This window comes from Lagopus muta, chromosome 6, assembly GCF_023343835.1.
Source record: "Lagopus muta isolate bLagMut1 chromosome 6, bLagMut1 primary, whole genome shotgun sequence".
NCBI lineage: Eukaryota > Metazoa > Chordata > Aves > Galliformes > Phasianidae > Lagopus > Lagopus muta.
Window position 1 is genome coordinate 15,725,282 of NC_064438.1, and position 16,282 is coordinate 15,741,563.

General features: G+C 50.8%; 1 protein-coding gene across 6 annotated transcripts in view; it reads left to right on the plus strand.

Moving 5' to 3' along the window:
- Positions 1-3,069: 3,069 nt before the first annotated feature.
- The window catches only part of SLC25A22 (solute carrier family 25 member 22), a 38,516-nt gene continuing 25,303 nt past the window's right edge, over positions 3,070-16,282 (plus strand). Inside the window, exons 1-2 of one of the 6 annotated variants that reach the window (XM_048947489.1) lie at positions 3,070-3,224; positions 16,068-16,183. In XM_048947489.1, coding sequence (XP_048803446.1) covers positions 16,164-16,183 — 20 coding nt within the window. In that variant the 5' untranslated portion in view covers positions 3,070-3,224; positions 16,068-16,163. Of the gene's footprint in view, positions 3,225-3,517; positions 3,664-7,514; positions 9,560-9,617; positions 10,131-10,180; positions 11,872-11,986; positions 12,768-16,067; positions 16,184-16,282 lie in introns of those variants that run through there. The other 5 variants (XM_048947491.1, XM_048947492.1, XM_048947495.1 and 2 more) reach the window with 5 other exon arrangements.

Here is a 16,282-nt window from a genome sequence, read left to right on the forward strand (position 1 = left end):
CTGTGGTCTTGGATGGGTTTGAATCTGTGACTCAATTAATGAGTCTTTGAATCAGTTAAAACTCTTCTGCTGTACTTTTAGTGGTTGGATGCTGGGTGCCTCCCGTATCCCCTCTGTGCCCTTGCTTTTGACTATCAGTCCTGTAGTCTCAACGAAGATTGGGCTTATTTGAGACAGATTTTTTCTTTGAAATTATGTTGACTTTTGTTAATAGTATATTAATTCCTCTTCAATCATTGTCAGTTAAATTGTTTACCAGAACCATTCTCTTGTCCAGTTTGGCCACCGGGTGAAGGCATCAGTGACCGAGCTGATCAGCTTTGTCTTTTTTAAGCCTTGGTTTCATACCCACACTTTCCATGCACTGGAAATTTACCAGCACTCCATATCTTACTGAAATAGAAAGCAATGCAAATGGGGAAGGAAACTGAAAAATGAAACCTGTGGAAAGCTTCTTCCTGTCAGCCTACTGAATTCGATGTGCTTCCTTGGCAGTGTAAAAACAGTTCATATTCTCTTTGTCAGCCAGGCTGATGTTTTCCCCACTTCTTCCTCTGGCAAGAGATGTGGGATTTTGAGATTTCAGTTCTGCATGGGGAAAGAGATGGAGCAGAGAAACACAGAACTCTCGCTGACCTTCTCCGGGAGTTGGAATCACACTGTGCAGCAGTATCTCTGTAGAGGAGGGTCTGAGCTCTACTCCCTGCCATGCACAGAAGGGTTGAGGTGTGAGCCATGACTGGGGTCCTGCCTGGAAACACCCTCAGATCAAACCTCACAGGTTGTTGCTGCTTTTGAAGCTCCTCTTTTGACACGACAGTATTAAATTTATTTTGTCAGGAGAAAAGAATTATATCTGAGAGCAGAGGAAACCTTGACAACCTGGCACTTGCTGAATGCGAATTCTGTTCCTCTGCTTTTTTTTTAATCCCTCTCTTAAAGGCTGCCAGAGGAAACGGGTCTTTTGCTCTGTGCAGGTTACAAAGGGCAGTTGTTATGCAGCAGAACCAAAAATAAAAGCGGGTGATTCTGCAGTCCTATTGAAACTCAGATTAAAGCAGGGCAGCGTTAACCTCTTCCTTGCCAGGGGACAACACTGTCCAACCAGCCCATTTAGGGAATGGCAAGGTGTGATAAAAAGCATAACCGTTCCCTTCTATCCACAAGGAGCTCAGCTCAGCTTTTGTCTCATTGCGTACAGCCAAGTGAAACCCACTGATGCCTTTGCAAATCTGGTGGAGTGGGGACCCAAAGAAGGTCCTACAGCATCAGATGTTTGGATCTTCTCTGCCCAGCTCTGCAGCCCCTTATGGGGAACACTGGTAGGACCTGTGCTTCCTGAAACTGAAAGCTTGGAGACCTGGTGAGAGGCAAGATGGCAAAGGAGAGAAGAACAAGGAGGGTTGTGCCTGGCTTTTCCAGGAAGACAGAAAATCTTCATCTGTAGTGGCTGCCTTGCTTCCAGAAGGGAACAGTCCACATCCCTTCATCAGGTGATGGGATCCCCCTAGTCTCATTGTGGGTGAGTGAGTGAGTGGCTGTGTCCACTTGTGCCAGCATGTCTGCACATGGGGAAGTTGGTCTTGGCATGATGCTCAGCCAAAAGAACCCCACAGAGTGCAGAGTCTCCTTCCAGATAGCTGCTGAATGATCAGGAACCAGCTTTCTGTGCGGATCTTCACCTCCATGTATTTTGCTGAATTTCCAGGCTGAAAAGAGTGCAAGCTTCTCCCCTTTTCATCTTCATCCATCTCATTATCATAGCATCTGATATTTTACTGACCTCTGGTTGGCATCTTCTTACTCTGGTTAACAAAGTGATAACAAGCTCCTCTCATTTTCAGACACATGCGCATCTCAGACATGTCTGGGCATTTTATCACAACTCCATTTCATTGTCATTTCTGTATACACAGTGTGCTTGTTAGCCTTTGCTCGTTAGCCTTGTGCTCTACTATCCTTTCCTCAGCAATGTGATGTCAATGACCATTATCAAGAGCCTTACAGGTCTGGCTGGCTGCTGCTCTCCTCCTCACATCTGTTATTTTCCAAAGCTTGCTGAAATGGTCTCAGTGGATCTTTTCGGTAAAAGGAGTCAGGTCTGTGGGCCCCACAGAGTATTTATCTATCCCCTGAAGACCATGGACCCACTGCTATTGCACCCAGACTGACCCTGAAGTACGCAAGTCCCCTTGCTCTTTGCATACCGGCTGATCTGCAACCCTGGCTGCGTGTGTGTGAGGCTGGAATTGGTTCTGAAGGAATCCAGAGCCTGATTCTCGCTTCTGAGTCCTTGATATAAATCTGAAATCCTTGGAATAGCACAGAACAGTCTAGCACAGAGATACTGCTATCAGACACCACACTAAAAGCCCACTGTGTCCTTCCTCCGTTTTGCTACCCTTTAAAGTGTTTTAAAAAGCAGTTCCCTTTGCCTGTCCTTCTCAGACTCCGTTTTCAGCTGGCCAGCTGCAGACCCACACCAGGAGGTCTGATCAAGGTATGGGCTCCCCACCCCATTGCATGTGTGTGCCTGTGTGTTGGTGCTGCAGCCCTTTCCGCCTCCTCCGTACTCATCAGAGGTGTTGTTCTCAATCTGCAGCAGACGTGAGAAAAACAGAATCCATCTGTTCCAGTACAAAATTGGGCAAAAACAACAGAAAGTGGTGTCGTTCTGTCAGAGCTGGCGCTTGGGGAGCTGCTGCTGTGGCCTGGAGGTGGTAAAGCCGGGCAGCTGCGGTCAGGGCTCACCTCACAACAACCAGCTTCGTCTTTATTTTGAGGGTAACAGCAGTTTTGTTGACCACCTTTGTTTGTTCTGTAATTTTACCCCTGCCGTAAGGGAGCTCAGCAGGGAGCTGCCTGATGGGAGGGTTGGGTCGGTGGAGGCGCCGCTGCCCCTTATCAGGGGAAGGCGCGGCAGGAGGCTTTGCACATCCCGCTCGTATTGCAGAGCGTGGGTTCAGCCTATGGGCACTGCCGTGTCCAGAGCCGTGCAGCGCAGCGCAGCGCAGGCCCCGCTCCACGTTGTCATGGCGACGCGGCGGCGGCGGGCGGGGAGAGCCCAGCGGCGGCGGGCGGGGAGGCAGAGCCGCTCTTCCTGCGCTGAGCGCGGCCACAGAGGGCAGAGCTGAGCCGCTCCGAGCCGCGCCGCCGGGAGAGGAGCTCCGCACCCCGCTCCGCACCGGCTTCGGGCCCGGGGGGAGCCCGCCGCTGCCAGCCCGGTAAGTGCGAGCCCTCCTCCGACGAGCCCCGCCGCCGCTCTCTCCGCACGGCGCCCGCCGCTCTCCTACGGCGGCCCCGGGGCCGCGGCTCGCCTCCCGCGCTGCCCCAGCCCGCTACCCCTGCCCGGAGGTGGGCCGGAAGCGCGTGTGGGGCGAGACCCGACTCTGCAGGCATCGCCTCGGGTCCCCCCGGCCGCCTCGGCCTCCCCGCGGCGCCGGGGGCGGCGGCGATCCGCCCCGCGCTCTTCCCGCCCGCGCCTCCCCATCGCGGGGACACGTGTGCGGCGCCCGGAGCGCGGCGGGGCGGCCGCTGTGCCGTAGGAGCTGTTCCCGGGCTGCTCCCTGCCCTTCGCTGCGCCGTAGCGTCCCGTCGCCGGGCTGGGACGGGCGGGTCGGCCTCCGCGCAGCGCTGGGCTCTTTCCTAAGCCGGCTCTCGGAGGTAGGTCAAGGTTATTATCGCGGATGGGAGCGTGGAAATGTGGGTAGCTTCAGGGGTTTCCTCAAGGTCACCCCGGGAAGGGAAGACCCCGAGCATCCTCCCATCCTCTGCGCGCTGCAGGGATGCTGGGCTCGTGGGAATTGGATTTTCCAGTGCCCCAGGCCTCTGTGCTGCAGGGAGCTCGGTGTGCAGTTCCTGCGCCCTGCCACGCTGTCAGTCCAGAGACATCAGAGCAGGACACCTCCGTCTCTTTGAACTCCTCAAAAATCTCGGCACTCTGGCACAGGCTGAGCTGCTTGCCGACACCTCTAGGCGGGCTCTGCCGTGAAGACTCGACCTGTCACACTGGCTGCTGGGTTGGAAGCTGCAGTGATTCTGATCCGCTGCATGCTGTTGAGGCTCGCTCCTAAACGTGCTTCTTGGCAGTGGGAAGCAAAAGGCAATCAAACCAGAGTGGCGCTGGGCTGATAGCAGCGCATCGTGTGGGGTTGGCTGGCGGTTGTGCTCTCAGTTGCAGGCTGTGTTTTGCTTTCCAGGCTGCTGTCAGCAAAAGTACAGAGGAGGCCCAAAGAGAGTTATTCTTAGCCCTTCACCAGAAAACAAATGACATAATTTAAGGATGCTTGCCCCTTTTGAATTTCTTCCTTGCAGGATTTTGAATTGTGCAGTACTGCATCTCGTCATTCATGCAGGTGCAGCATTCCATCTCTACTGTGACCTGAAAGGAGGTTGTAGTGAGGTGGGGGTCAGCCTGTTCTCTCAGGTAACAGCGATGGGATGAGAGGGAATGGCCCCAAGTTGCACCAGGTGAGGTTCAGATTGGCTATTAGGAAACATCTCTGAAAGAGCAGTGATGCACTGGCACAGGCTGCCCAAGGAGGTGGTGAAGTCCCTGGAGGTGTTCAGAAAACGTGGAGACTGTTGGGACATAGCTCAGTGGACATGGTAATGATGGTCTGGTTGTTGGACTAGATGATCTTAGCAGTCTTTTCCAACCTTAATGACTCTGTGATTCTTTGGTGCTGAGCCCCTGGGCTTGTTTGTTTACAGCACGTTGGTCACAGGTAGTCATGCTGTGTTCTGAGGTCAGCGCTCAGGGTAGGGGTGGATGGCTGTGCTGGGACACTGAGCATGCCTGGATCATAACTTGGAGCACGGCCCTGCTGTGAGGGAACGTTCACGGCCTCGTTTGGCACTTGGCAATCTTGTTAGTGTCTTAGTAAGATGCCAGGGCCCTAGAAGATTGTCCCACTGCCATTTTAAGAAGGGATAGTGTGCAGTATTGAGTTACATGGAGTACATGGAGATAGGAGTCACAGGAGCTTGCTAGGGTCATTTGCTGTCCTTTTCCAGCCACGCTTAGGTTAGTAGATGAGATGGGGGAACTACCTACCTGACCTGGCATCATTGGTTAGAGGACTAATTTTACAGATCCCTTAAGAAAAGCTTTTCCATGAGGGATAAAGTCTGATCAGGCTGCACAATGACTGCGTAGTGCTGGGAAAACAGATTGTTATCCCTTGATGCACTGGAGTGACTGATTATCTGCTCCTGCATCTCAGTAAGAAGTGTCAAGGGATGGTGGAGTGCAGCTTTCTCTCTGGGTCTTCCCTGGCAGGAGGTGACTTTGCTGCTGGGCCAGGGCTGGGGGATGCTGGTTTGGCAAATCTTAAAGTCCTTCACCCCACTGTATGTCTCTTGGAAATGTAATGCTCTTGGAGGGCAGTTGCTGAATACGCTGTAATTGCTGAAAGGTGGGGTGTCCTTGGGAAATATTTGGACTGAGGGGCAAAGGAGGGCTGGTTGTGCAGTGAGGGGTGCAGCAGCATTGAATGTTGCTGCAGAGGTGCCTGTGTGTGTGCCTCCAGCACAGCCCTTCCTTCTGTCCCTTGCTCTGCAGGCACTGATCGCAGGGTGATTCCTGTGGTTGTTAATGTAAAATGATGGGGTGCAAACACCCAAATAAGCCCCCTGAAAAAACCCTGCCGCTCTGTGTGGTTTGGATTTCTGTCTAGCAGTTTCCTCTTACACATCTGCAAATAGAAAAGCTTGGCGTATTTGTTGCCCACACAGAGATTATTTGCTTGGAAAAGGGAAAGGTACCCGGGCAGGAATGCTTGTTCTTGGTGTCAGAGGAAATGTGATGGGATGCTGTTTATTTAATTTGTGAGCTCTTTGTTGACCTTGATTTAATGCAGCCCGTGGTGAGCCACTCGCAGGCATGCAATTTTATGTTTATTTTGTTAAACCTTTCACAATCAGTTCCTGTTCTCATTTCAGTAGTGCTATTGTAGGTGGGTGGCTGTGCCTTGTCAGCTTCCCTGCGCTGTGCTCCCTCCTTTCGCTGATGCTGTGCATGGTGTGTTGGGAGAGCCATCCTGACACAGAGGGCTCTGAGAAGCCTGTGCTGAAGTGAGGCAGCACGCCCAGGTCACCAGCAGCCCATCTCTTGGCTGTGCTGCAGCTGCTCAGCCCTGGAAGCAGGCGTATGATTGATGGCCATCTTCAAATTAAGTGCTCAGCTTCTTCAGGGCTGGGTTCTGAGTGCTGCAGGTAGTACGGGCAGATCTCCCACATGCATATCGTTTACACAGGGCTACAATTTCTGGGTGCTCTTTATTTCATCACTGGGTTGCATAGCCCTCCTGCTCTTATTCCACACATGAGAGCAGTCTGCAGCCCATGCTCTTGGCCATGGCCCCCTTGGCAAGGCCGTTTTGTGAAGCCATTGCGCTGCTGTCTTTGTTTTCCTTCTTTTGCCAGGTAGGCTTATTTGTAGCACCCAAGGTAGGGTGAATGCATAGCTTTGCCTTGTTTCCTGCTCTGTCTTGGAGGAATCATGTAAGAAGGGACAGGAGGAGAAGAATATAGATCCTTGTCGCTGCGTTGCCTGGCTCCTTTCTCATACCAGTGGATGTGCTGCTTGCACACTGTGGCAGAGGAGATGGGGCAGCTCCCTGCTGTATGGCAGGTACGATGGAGTGGAAACAACTTGTCCTAGGCCATGTGAAAACTGGGAATTGGTTTGGTGCCACGTTCAGTGATCTCTTTGAATTATGGCAGCTAGGGATTTATGCAGAAAAAAGAGGGAAGTGTGTTTTGAGATATTTCAGCGCTAACTGTGAATTTGGGTTCTGTTTTCTCCTTTGCCACGGATTCAGGCGTAGAGCATGACCATGGATAAGTAGAACAATGTTAATCTCTGACCCTGTACCCTGCAATCTACCAGGAAGCAGCACTTCCACAATCCTGCCATTCATGTACTTTTGCAGTAGTAGCTGTTGCAGAAGGTACAGTGTGACATAATAAATGGTCCCTTCTGGGTGCTTTGTTTTCCTGTTGTGTTTGTTGCCATTCTTCCTAAGAACAGGGACAGCTTCCTTGTCCACATTCTGGGTAAGCTCTTCTCTGCTGTGAGGCAACAGGAACACTTGTTGGTTCATCTCATCCCTGGGGAACAGCTGTTGTTTATGAAGGCTATCTTGCAAGGGTGGTAATTTTTCTAAAGGACGTAAAACACACTGTGTTGGCCTGACCCTCTTTCCCTGACCTATGTCCCACTTGCTTTCTTAGCAGCTAAATGTGTGCACGGCGTGGGCAGCTGTTGTCGTTTTGATAACAGTTTTTTTTCAGAAATCTTAAAATGAAGATTCAGTGGTACCCCGCTCTGATTCTCCAAAACTGCCAGAGGAGATTGCTTGGACACAGAAGTGAGGAGTGCTGCAGAAATGCCAGACGCTATATAAATAACTAAAGTCGGCCCCCGGCCCTTCCCAAGAGAGGAACGATCTGCAGAAATACTTTAACAGATGGTCTGGGTTTGGCTTAGGAAGGGGTGGGAAGAGATGCCAGGCCGCTGCTGAGCGTTGTGTGGGCACGTGCCCAAGTGTGCTGGGTGTCATGCTGCATGCCAGCCCCATCTGCAGCCCCTCCGTGCTGGGGAGGGCACCTGTGTGCTGCTGGGGTAGGCTCAGTGCTGGTGGTGTGTGCTGCGTGCCTGGTGAGTGTGGGATGCAGGAGATGGGCAGTTTCCCATGGTGGCAGCCCCAGCTGGCTCCACTCGGGGTTGTGAATTGAAGCCCAGTCAAGAAGCCCCTGTCCTAGGACTGGAATGGAGCATTGTATCTGCTTCATGCATTGCAAAACCACCAGTAGTCTTCCAGAGAAGCATGCCCATTGCTCAGCTCTTTGGCAGAGCAGTTTGGAATGTCTGACATTATTGCCAGCTCCTGCCATGTGCTCTTCAGTGAAGTAGTGTTGGATGGTGGTTGGAGCAGGGCAGTGCCGTGTGTGTCAGGCACCTTGGGGTGGGTTTTTTGGACACTTTCTGAAAACAGGTCTTATTCCTAAACAATGCAAGACGAATCCTTTCACTGAGGATGCCGGGTGTGCCTGTTATATGTGAGTATACATCGGGCAGCACTGCACTGTGCACATGGAGCATCCAGGTAAGGAGTTTCGTATCTAGAGAATGACTTCCCAAGTTTAATCTCATTTCTCTTTTTCTTCCTCTCCCTTGTTTTCCTTTCTCGTGTTACCCATCTCCTTCTGTTCCATACTGATGAGCAGGACTGCGTGTGTTCTTCTTTGCCTGTAGCCTCCTAAATGTATTCTCCTCCTGCTGGGAGCTCCTGCCTGCGTGCAGCCTGCTGAAGGCTCTGCTGATTCACAGCTCTCCGGGTGAGGAGGGAGCTGACGGATGGATCACGCTGCAGCCTCCAGAGCTGCCAGGCAGCAGTCGCAGTCCCCTTGGCAATTCCCTTCTTGTCACAGAGCACGTCTCAGTTTCCCCTGTAGAGCTGCTAACCTCTTTAAGGAGCAACGTGACCCATGTGGGGCTGAAGACGTGTGGTTAGTAAGGAACCATTTTGCCACGTTCTGAGGAGCTTTGGCGTAAGCAAGCAGATGAGATGGGAGGAGAAAAATGAGCTTTGTGATGCAGGAGCAAAGCAGGTATGTTCATGACCGGTACAGCAAAGGGATGGCAGCGGCAGTGTCTGCTGAGAGCTATCCTGTAGTGCCGTTCCTGTGGCTGGGAGGCAAGGAGTGTTGCTTAGTGTGACATTTAGCTGGCACTTCTAGTGCACTGGGAGTATTAGTCACATTCTGGCTTCAGCAGTGGGAGGTGATGATAAAAGTTACCTTCCTCAGAAAAGTCTCTCCCTGCTGTAGCAAACCATTTGGGATGCTGGAAGGATATTCTGTTTACTCTCCATACCTGATCTTTTGTACAAAAGGCACCTTGAATAGGCTTGGCTCAGCTTGAAGCCTGTATGCCAATCTCTGCTGGGGAAGGAGGAGCTGCCTTGTTGGCAGTGGCCTGCGTTTATGCAGAGCTAGTCACTGAGTAACCACAGCCTCTGCTGGGAATGACGTGGCTTAAGAGTGATGCACTTTCCATGGGATAAAAATCCTCATTATGGTTTCCTTTGTGGAAATATTTGTGTCTTCTCTGCCAGCCCAGAGTCAGGGCTGCATAGAGCCTGAACTAGTGCCTCTTTCTACAGAATGAACCGCACCATGCTGTACTTCTGTAGCCCCACATCTCTCCTCGTGCCTTCTGGGGGATGTTGGTTTTGGGGCGAGCAGCAAGCATCATGTCTGTAAAACACTGGGTTTCACATGCCCTCCTGGGCCAGTGCTTTGTGCTGCCTGGTGCACGTGGTATGGGGGGAAGTGAGAACAGAGGGGAAAACCTCTTGCTTTGCACTATGAGAGTCTCCTAGTGTCCGCAGGAGCACACGCACACGTTGCAAAGGACTCTATGAGCACGTGTCCTTAGAGATGCAAAGAAATGCAACCTACTTCCTCTGCCCTTCCTCTTCCTCTCCCAGCTTGGCATGCCGGCAAGCAAACACTGAGCTCCGAGGAAGGCTCCTCTCTGGTGATGGCAGAGGTGAGGGTCTGGTTCCTCTGGACTGGGGGGCAGGAGCCTTTCTGAGGCTAACCCAACTTCTCTGGGATTATGGCCTTCCTGCCACAGCTGGCTGCCCCAGAGCAGTGAGTGTCAGCCTGCAGCTCACGGTGTGCCCAGCACTGCAATGAGGGAGGCAGAGAAGGCCAAGCCAGGTGGCCCTTTTGAGAGAGGATCCTGTTTCTGTCTTTGCAGCCAGGGCTTTTTGCATGTTAGCCACGTAGGGTACGAGCTGCAGTGCTTGGATGCTGCTCCTCCCAAAGCCTTGTCAAGGCAAGTACCTTCCCCTCTTGTGCAGCTATTATGAAAGAGCCTCCGTTTGCTGCGCCCTTCTCTCCCTTTGCCCTCAGGGCACACTGGGCTTGTTTGAATTAATGTAATTAGCACATGCCTTATTAGCTCACTAAGGCACAAAGAACTCATGTATATTTGTAGCCAGGTTAAGCACCCCCTATTAATTTAATAACCGTGTCCTCCTCACTGAATGGCAACAGTTAATCGTTGGCGGTGACTCAGGATCAGGCAGCATTGAGGGAATCTGGGCAAGGTGTTGGTACGTGCGGTTCTCTTTTATTGAATTGTATTTTTATTAATGAGCAGAGCTGTGAAGGGAATTAACAGCAGGCGCGGTAGTTGGAGGGAAGCTTTTGGTGCAGGTTTGCTAAACAGCCAGCGCTGTTTCCTGTGCTGTGTGTCAGGAAGCACCAATAGAATGAATCAGCATGATGTGACAACAGCACTCAGAGCAGAAGTGTGGGTATCCTGCCTACTCTCTCTCCCCCTTGTTATTTAGCTCATTTGGAGCTTCTCCACCTTGCCACGGGTCAGTAACCTTGGGCTATCAAGGCCTGAACTGTTCACTGTCACCATGGGCTTGTGCAGGAGCATCACTGAGGTAATCAGGCTGTTACAGCAAGATGGGTAAGGAGACCCCATGAAAATGAGCAGAGGTGTGAGTGTGTGCTTGCAGTAATGCTCTCTGCTTCCAGCACACACTCTGTTCAACACCTACGTGGCGTAGGGGAAACTTAAACTTGGATTTGTGTTTTGGTTTTCTTTTTCTTTGTCAAAAGAAAAAGAATTCGTCTGTTTTCTCCCGTGTAAAGGAAAAACCTTGGGTCTGGCCACCATGGCCAGGTCTGCCAGCGTGGGTGAGCTGGCGCCATCCCAAGAGAACTTACTTCAAGGCATCAGACAGGAACAGCTCTGTGGGTGTTTAGGTGCCATGATTTGGCTGGAAATGATGCTTGTTCTTCCCAGCAGGGCTGCTGAAGCCCTGTTTCTTCAGTGGAGAGCAATATGCTGCGAGCCAAGATCCTGGTTTTGTTGCTGATGGAGAATGAATGAGCTCTTTCACACTCAAGGACCTCAGTTCAGCCCTGTGTGCCTTGTTCCTATCGAACAAGCTTGGATCCAATCCTCATTTTCCCCAGGGCTCCTTGGTAGCTTTTAGCTACTGCTTTGCACATGGTGATTATTTTAAATTTAGGTGGGGTGAGCCTTTTTTTCTACTTTTTCAATCCTTTGGCAGAGCACCCGAGTGAGGGCTTCACGACATTTCATTTCCCAGCTAGCAATGAGTCCTTCCAGATCAAAGGGTTGGTCTGTCTGTCACCATCACACTTTTGTTCTGCCTTTTTTTTTAGGACAAGGCCACCACAGAGTAGAGAAAAGGACACATTTTATACAAATTCTTGCTTGTTTTCCCATCTGTGTCTCCGGTCTTCCACACTCCAGTTTTTCAGTTAATTTGTCCTCTTTCTCCAGCTAATGCTTCATCTCTCTGAAGCTGCAATTCCATAAAAGTGAGCCTGGAGAGCCGATCCAGAGTAAGGATGGGTTTAAAATCATTTTGAGTCACACCATTTCAGTGTGTGACTACATGATTTCTCAGCAGCGTTTGGAAGGAGGATTGCTGGCAATAAGCAGACACTTGTGTCATCCACAATGTCCAAGCTGTGAACTTACTTGAATACCAGCACGGTCATGTCTGGACTGCCTTCGTGTCTGTCAGTTACCTTATGCTTCCAGCTGCAAAGTAACGTAGGCCACTGTAAACTTCATTTCAACAATCATTCTCTCTAGAAGCTTGCACACAGATTGTTCATTGTGTTTGCATATGAGTCAGTTGTTCTCTAGCTATTTCTTACAGATCCCTGTGAATCTGTGCATGGATATGCAGGTCTATGCAGAGCACACCCTGGAGCCTACCACTGCTTTAGAGCAATATCTCAAGCCTGGATTGCTGCTGCAGTGCTATGGCCTTGTATCACCACGGCACTGAAGATGTTACAGTAAGAGATGCATGGAAAGGAGTTTTGGCCCTCTGGTTCCTGTACTGCTTTGTCCATGTTTCTATAGAAGACATGGAGAGGTAGCACCAAGTTTGACTTAGTTACTTCCTTATAAGCACGTTTTAATGTCTTGCCTTCTGCTGCTCTCAGAGAGATGGCTGCCAGCTCATTTGCCCTGCTGAAGCCTGCCCTGCCATTCCATCAGCGTGGCAGCCCCAATCCCTTGGACAGCAGGACTTGCTGTGTGAGCACTGTCTGAGTCACTGCTGGTCATGCTGTCCTTGTTCATCCCATCATACAGTTCAGCTGCAAAGCCTCCAGGACAGGGATTGTCCTTGACTAAAGGTTTGCACAGCTTCTACAATACTGAGTCCCAGCTCAGTGCTAGGACCTCTTGGTGTGCTGCAGTACTGCAGCTCAGCACTGCGTCGCAGTAAGCCCTGCTCTAAGCTGAGTGTCAGCTTTCAGTCTCTGGATCTGGGGTGGTTTCCCAAGACATGCAAAGCTTGAAGGGTGTATCTAGCTTTTGTTCCAGGTTGGCTCAGGCCTGCTCCTCAGGTTTGTCTGACTTGAATGCAGATGTCCTGGCACTGTGTGATTGCCTGGCTGCTCTCTTCAGTTCCTTCTGCCTGGTAGGGTGTGCTCTGATGGGTGGTGGAGCTTTGTGCCATGGTAGAGGAGTGATTCTCCCTACCACCTTGCAATGCATCAGGCACCATGCCACCAGGCCTGTCCTCAGTGGAGTGCTGGGGCCAATGAGGCGGGCAGGCAGCCTGGCACCTCCCCACAGGGACTTTGGCCTGATTTCACCTGAGCTGCAGGGTCCTGCTCCAGGCTGCTTCCAAGGCTCAGCGTGGGTGCACAAGGCTGGTTGTGGGCTCCCTCCTGGCTGCGAGGTGGGTGTTTCAGTGTGCAGCTGCAGTGCTGGGGCTTCTGCTTGCCTGTGGGCACTGTGAGACTAAGGGGATGCTCTGCTCCTCTGTGCTGCCAGAGGAGTGTGGATGCCTCACAGTGGGGATACTTCCTGATCCTTGATGGTGATCAGTAGCATTGCTGTCTCCTCTACAAAGTGGGTGCTGGCACGACTTTGCTCCTTTCTCTTACCCTCTGAGCCTGTTCCTTGGTTTCTGGCTGGAGCACTGAGTTTGTCTGCTCTCAAGACAAATGGAAATATGTGGAAGGGAGTCCTGTTTTCCCCTTCTGCTGTTTGTTTTCAAGTCAAGGTTGCAGTTTGAATGTTTGCTTTCAGTGACAGCTTCAGCATGTGCTGGCCTTGAGTTCTGTCATCGCTGCCTGACCATCCTGCACAAATGTTAGTGCTGGCACGAAAGTGGGGATGGGAACACGTGTGTCATGGGGAGAGGACAGGGTTTCTTCCTATGGCAACAGTGCCAGCAACGTTGGCTAAAGGTCTTCTGTCAAGGCAGCGGCTGTATGTACTCACATAAATCAGCACTTTTCAGTCTGGCAGAGGGAGAGCAGGACAGGACAGAGTGTAGAGTGGTAGGATCCCTTGGGTCACACATCACAGGTTTGGGATAAAACAGAGAGCCTAACACGCTGCCCCACTTCCTCACTTTGCTGTAGCACATAGCACACACTGTGAGGCTGCAGGCATCCCTCCTTGCCTGAGGTTGCCCTGGGATTCCTATAATTACTATATAATTATGTGGTGTTCTCCAGAGTAAGCACTTTTCCCTTGGGCGATAAGGTGAGGAGAAGCGAAGGTTTGAAGTCCAGCCCTGTGCAGCAGGTCTGAGGCGTTCAGAGTTGGCCAGCCTGGAGGAAACCTTATAGGAAAGCTCACAGGTGAGTGTGGGGTACGTAGCAAGGAAAGAGAGGAGAATGATATCATTTTTCCAGGGCCAGAAGCTGTGAGGATCAGATGTATCCCAAGCTAGGTTTGTGGAGAACTACCCCTAACTTGGCTGCTCCATCACTCTCTGGAGCTGGTTTTTGGAAGCTGGGTGAGGAGAGGAGCTGAATGGAGGGAGGTTCCTGGGCTGCCTACATGAGGCAGTGTGGGCTGTGGTGCTTCTCTGCCGAGCACAGAGGTGCTTCCTTGTGCTGCAGTGTGCATGTCACTCTAAAACTAATTTGCTCGATCATTTTAATAAATGCAGAAGGGATGTCCTGGTGTGCGAGTAATGGGGCATTAATCCATGCCTAGCTGCGTTAACAGCATTCTAGGAAGAAATTAACGCCACATAATTCATCGCCTGTGCAGCTCTCACTCTCTTAATTATGGCATGTGCAATTTAGGAACCCCCTTCCACTTGAAGGCTCTCTCTCATGGCTCTGTCCCTGCTGCCACCAGTTTCCCCTGTTAACTTGTGCTTTGGGGGTTCCCAGTCCTGGAGGTGCTATTGTCCTCACAGCCATTGAGCTCAGCTGAGATCTTCCAGGATGAGAGCAAGCCTGGGGTACTGCTGGCTTCCCCTGCTATGCTGTAAGGGCAGTGGTGGGTACAAGCCCTTTTTCTCTGACCTTGGAGCCATGCACTTGCTTGTACGCAAGTACACAAAACATAGCAAAACTGCTATGGTTTGTGTTATTTGGCTCCAAAGAACATTGTGCTCCTGAAGTGATAAAGCTTAGACCTCCACTACTAATGTATACAAGTATAATGTTGTTTTGGATTTCTTTTAAAAATAGAAGATTTTGAGCATTCTCTTTCCAGTTTCTAACTGCAGCAGTTGTTTTTCTGCTGTGGGAGGAACTGGACTCTGCTTCTCCCTGCAGTCTTCAATGGGGCACCGTGGGCTTCATCCCATACCCCCTTTTAAAAGCCTCATGGAATTCTGGAGTGCTCAGGTAGATTTTGCAGTTGAGTTTGTTTTGCAAATGGTCATTTGCTGGAGCTCTGTTTAAGCAAACAGAGCTCAAACAAGCTTTCCACCTCAGTGCATTAAAATCCCGTAATGCATTAAAATCCCCTGGCTGTGAGCACTGGGGCCTCTGCTGTGCCAGGTGCTGTACAAACAGTTATCAAATGCTAAATGATCACATCTGCTGGTTGAGTAGCTTTTGTTAGGGCAGAGGATGCAGTAGAGGCTTGTGGCTATACAGCCTGTGTGGGTCTCGGTTCACCAGGGATTGTGGTACCTCTGCCCTGTTCTGAAACCAGGAGAGTTGCTTTTAACCCAGCAGGAACACTGCTGGTGGGATGGATGGACAGTGAAGGCTTTGCAGTCTCTGTGCAGACAGGGGGCTGACACCAAGAGGTTGCACAGAAGGAAGGGATTAGACAGCAAGTAAGAAGCTCATTATCAGCCTTGCTGTCTGCTCTTGGGGTGCCCTTTACAACACGGACTCCTGGGGAGCAGGGCAGCACACAGGAAGTGTGCCTGAGCTTGAAATAAGGTGTCAGGAGCATGCAGTGTGTGTGTTTTGTCAGAGCTGCTGCTTCAAGGAACACAAACATCCTGTTGAGGCTGTAGATGTTATCATGAGAGCTTTCCTGGTACAGGGCTTGTCCATGCTGGGATAACAGGCTGTCAGCAGTAGCTGGCCTCTCTGCTTTGTTTTTGTATTTTGGTCTTGTTCTGGATAAATTGATAGGGAAATAGATTAAACTAAGCCAAGACAAACTACTCTTTTGGATGTGAGCTGTGTTGAAATTCTATGAAGCTTAGAGATCATATTTGCAATCAAGGGGCAAATTTCCATTCCTGATGGAAAGGAAAAGGAAATTTCCTCTGCTTTGGTCTCACCACCCAGGCAGCAACTAGAAGGGGAGAGGGAGAAGAGTGGCTGAGTGATGCTGAGATGCCTCACGACAAGCATGGCATCTTGCAGTGACGTTTGTCTTGGAGTGCAGACCTGCAGGGGGCTGGGTCTGGAGATGCTGATGGTTTGGAAGGGCAGTGTTGGGTACCGCTGTCCTGGGTGCCTGGCAGAGCTTGTGCATTGGCATCCAGAACAGCGGTACCCAAGGTTGCTCACGTGCTCCTGGAGCATGACAGCTCTGGCAGCTCTTCCTTCCATTTGTGCATCTATATTTGTATATACACAGACACATATTTATAAGGCTCCCTCGGGAGCTCAGTCAGCAGCTCAGACTCCTCTATCAGAGGAGACCGGGTGCTCTCTTAAGTCATTTCTTCCTCTGCCTGTCTCACCCTGCAGCCTACCCAGCAAGAGTGTAAGTGCCCAGTTATCAACTTTATCTCCTTGGTGTCTCTCTCCTTTCTCAGGAAGAAGCTAAACTGGAAAAGGAGTGACTGAAGAAGTAGTTGAGGAACTGTCTGAAGGAACAAATCCATTTCTTAACAAGATCAAGTTGGAATTAAATGGCTGATAAACAGATCAGGTAACTTTAAAAAAAAAAAATTAGTTGTGCTTTAAATTTTTCTCTGTAAGTCTTTCCAACTCAATCCCTTCTGTGATACGGCAGGTTGGAGACAATCAC